The sequence below is a fragment of the Phytophthora infestans genome, genomic scaffold, assembly GCF_000142945.1.
Source record: "Phytophthora infestans T30-4 supercont1.19 genomic scaffold, whole genome shotgun sequence".
Lineage (NCBI taxonomy): Eukaryota > Oomycota > Peronosporomycetes > Peronosporales > Peronosporaceae > Phytophthora > Phytophthora infestans.
The window spans coordinates 1,388,482-1,392,633 of NW_003303740.1; the positions used below are offsets into that span (position 1 = coordinate 1,388,482).

Sequence of the window (4,152 nt, forward strand, 5' to 3'; positions counted from 1 at the left end):
CCCCTGGACGAGCAGCAGGCAAGGTTTGTGCTGTCGCTCTCATAAAAGGTTTTCAGTGTGATCTTTTCGCATTTAAAGCTGGGCTAGCGTGTAAAACAACAACTACGTGAGTGATACCGTCTTTAGGTATTTGGCCATCGCTACTATCTGTTTGTTAACGTTTTGGACGCGTTTGACGGCGGTATTTAGCTAGATTTTAAGAGAGGAACAACGTTCTTAACAAAATAGCGATGAAACGAAAAATCCAATAAATGCCCCCGCCGTATGCGGATCTTTGATGGTCAAGGGCCGCAAAGATTGAATGACGCTGACCACGTGAAAAGAGCAGCTTGACAACGCACTTAGTGTTTCTCTCCGACCACCCGTAACTCCGGTACGCGTGGCGACCATCTTTTGAGGGTTCGTCAATGAAAATGAGCTGCTCCGGGTGTGCATGGAGTTTAGCTTTGTAGTTAGGCACCTAACAATAAAATAAAACAAAATACTAATGTCAAAACCAGTATATCTTAAAAAAGCTGAACAAGCTCATCTCTAGAGGAACACTTTGATGGGGTCAGGACTTTTCTAGTGAGACCCAAATCAAAATGTAGCGCCCGGCAGATAGTCGAAAGTGACACATTTGTCACTGTTGGATGCTCGTCTTGTAAATATTGCTGCGTTCGTCCAGATCGAAGGTAGGATGGCGTTTAAAGTAATGTCCGACGGTAGCTACGACGTCCTGGGGCCAACGAGGGGTGCGATGGGCTCTTTTGCTTTGTACAATACGCCTTGCTGCAGGAGAAGACTGTACCATTGATACATTGTGCGTGGCTTTGGTCCAAAGAAGTCGGTAGTGAACCCTACGTCGATTCCGTAGACGTGTAGAAGTGAAACAGCTCACCAACGAAAGTCCGCAGAGTAAGTCACGAGTGGTGAAGTTTTGGAACCTCTGTGCTAATTAAGAAAAGTCGGAAATGCAGTTTGAACTGTGCAATTCGGGGTTACCGAAGCAAAAACAGCAGCATAGACTGAGTTGGTCAGCTCTAATTTAGAGATTGTATGTGTGGGTAACACGCTTACTACGAGTTTTTCATCCCTAACCGCAATGGTAAACAGACTTTTGGCAATCATTTTTGCCAAAATACATGCAAAGCACAATAAGTACGCATCCAACTCAAAAGCGGAGTTTTTTCCTTTTCATTTGAAAATTCAAAAAGGTAAAGAATGAGTCACCTAACGAGGCTACAGCAAAAAGACGACGATAACAGCGGGCGCACCACGCCATATTTGGAAGAGAAGCGCTGTCAACAGCGCCGGAACTCACTAGATGAACGAGATCCCCATAAGCAAGCCGAGACTATTTTAAGCTTGCGAGAGACGATAGCGACGTTGCGTGAGAAGCTCAACGGAGCTGTCAACGAGCAAGCCCGTCTAAAGCAAGAACTAAACGTTGCCCGAGCAAACACAACTCCAGAGCTGGCAACACAAGTCGCTGTATTGACATCTCAGCTATCCTATGAGAAAAAATGGCGCCAAGTGTTGGAGACCAAGGAGATCCGTTTGAGACAAGAGTTGGAGACCAAGTTGGAGACCAAAGAAGCAAGCTTCAAGCAAGAGTTGGAGACCAAGTTGGAAACCAAAGAAGCAAGCTTCAAGCAAGAGTTGGAGACCAAGTTGGAGGCCAAAGAAGCAAGCTTCAAACAAGAATTGGAGAGCCGACAGATGAGGCTGGACAGCAAGGAAGCGAGCTGAAAGCAAGAACTACAGGAAAAAGTGGAGGAACTCCACAGCGTCAAGACTCAACTCGCAGTCGCAGACGCCAGAAGAGAGGAGGCAAATGCCAGAAGAGAGGAGATATCTGCGCAACTTGCAATTGCAAATGGAAACCTGAGAATGTCTATCACAGCAAATGACAAGTTTGGGAGCGCTGCGCTCCAATGTATGGGAACGTTTGGAGCAATCAAATCAGCAGCACGCGAACGTAAGTTAATCCAGACCAGCGAGCCTGTGCAAGTAATGGAAGCGTATACGCTTCCATTGCTAAGTGGCAAAGACGATGGAACCGATAGTGTTCTTTTGCTGACTGCTGACAACATGGAACATCTCAATGAACGAGCTACAAGAAACCGAGCTACACTGATGCCTGGAACAATACCGATTTTGGTCAACGAAGACGACGAGATGCACGTCAAGAAATCGATTGTATCTGAAGCCAGCGATATCATGAAGCATCGACTGGAAGATAATCCGGTATGTAACATGTTTTCTTGCTGAGACACGCTTTTACTGATAAACGAATTTGTTATAATTTAGAATCTGGAAGTACGTTCACACTCGACCGCATCAATCGAGTGTCGGGCGAACAAGCGATATCGCACGATCCGTTTACCAGAATCTTTCGCACCCACTTCAATGAAGAATCCAGCCTTCCAGCTTGGATGTCGTGCATGCGAGTGAGTCTTGACGAAATCGAAAAAGAAGCCGACGGTATTCCGCGCGACGTGATGAAGAAGGAAGTAGCCGAAGAAGAAGAGAGTGCTCCTTAGCGGGGATGATATCATGTATAAAATCACAAATAATGAAATATGATATATAGTACCTCCTACTTTACTATCGCTTCAATGGATGTCTCTCGGCTTAGCCCGGTTGCAGTTCCAGCGAGTTGGATTTTGGAAATCCCTGATGTCGATGTAGAAGCATTTGATGAATGTGTGGTTGCGACTCACGTTGTGGGAGAATCAGCTACAACATCAAAAAGCAAAAGCCGTTTAGCTGTCCTTCATGTAACCATTATCTTGATCGAGATGTGAACGCTGCTCGTAACATCTATCTAATGAATGAGCACTTACTCGCCTGGACTCTTCCGGTCCAGTAGATGGAATGCCTACTCCATGGTATCTGCGTATACGGTTTCGACTGTATACGTTTGACCCGAACAATAAACAGCAAATACTCCCTAGGTTATCATGATAATTTGGTATCTCATGGTAACCTACCGAATAACCTTAGTTATGAATTACTCTTTGTTATCAATTACACTTCAATGTGGCCAATCAGAAGCCGCCAAACGCTGAGTGGGAAAGGAAGCCGTGCATCCTTAGTTATCAATTACACGGCTTGACAACCAGTAATTTGCGTACATTATCTAGTACTGGTCTCACTTCTCAAAGCCGCAGATGAGTCCAACGCAACGTAAACGCCCAAAGGGGAGGCCTCGCCTACCTGGTGGCAAGGGCCGCCAAGCACCAACGAACACCATTACGGCGTACACTGCTTCTCACAAGCTGAGGGTACTAGAGTATCTAGACAAGAACGGTAGTATTGCGTCCGCAATTCACACGTTCTACCCTGATTTACCAGCTAGCAAATTTAATTGCCGCCGTATCATCATTTATTCATGGCGTCGATCCCTTTGATGATCTTTTTCGTGAACTTGCTCAAATTTAAATAGACTGTTTGTTCGAAGATACCGATAGCCGGGACACGCAATTTCTGGTCTCTGCACTGCAGATTGGGTGTAATGCATAACTAAGGTAATTCGGTACATGCATTGATTGCGCCACAAATGGATGATTTCTTATCATCGTCTTGAAAAGGGTATTACAGTACTGCACCCCGTTTTCGCGGGGATGGACCATATCGGATTTGCAAATAGATCATATTTTAGCTGACAAACAATTGTTGATTTGGATGCAGGATCATCACATCCTGAAGTTTATCAAAGGTCCAAGGGCGGTATTGGGTGCAGCAAATGAGAGGGAGCTGTGATTTCAAATCACTGACTTGTGAATCTTTGCGAAGGCAAGTCTGACCAGGCCGATCAGATACATGTGCACGGTTTCCATTACACAAGGAGCAGACGGACGGAAAGTATGTTTTGCAGACCCAGTCTGCAAAATCAGCCTGAGACGGTGAGTGAAACACAGATTCTCATACAGCTTGTTAAGCTGCGCTTGATACTTGCACAGCGTATCGTGTCCGGAAAATACATGTATTGTATCGACAGCATACTTCTCACTATTGAATCTGCCGCCTTCGAAGTCTCGATCACTTGTTTTTTTCATAGTCGAAGTCGTCTTCCACTAAGATGAACCTCCGCGCCTTCCTCATCGCCGCCGTCGCTTCCCTAGCTGTAGCCAATGCTAAAGTCAGCCGAGTCAACCACGATGAAGT

General features: G+C 45.6%; 1 protein-coding gene across 1 annotated transcript; it reads left to right on the plus strand.

The window, feature by feature from the left end:
• Positions 1-1,203: 1,203 nt before the first annotated feature.
• Positions 1,204-1,731, plus strand: PITG_11150 (uncharacterized protein; the record flags this gene model as incomplete). Its single annotated transcript, XM_002901872.1, has 1 exon — positions 1,204-1,731. The coding sequence occupies one exon, from the start codon at positions 1,204-1,206 to the stop codon at positions 1,729-1,731; it is 528 nt and encodes a 175-aa protein (XP_002901918.1).
• Positions 1,732-4,152: the final 2,421 nt, after the last annotated feature.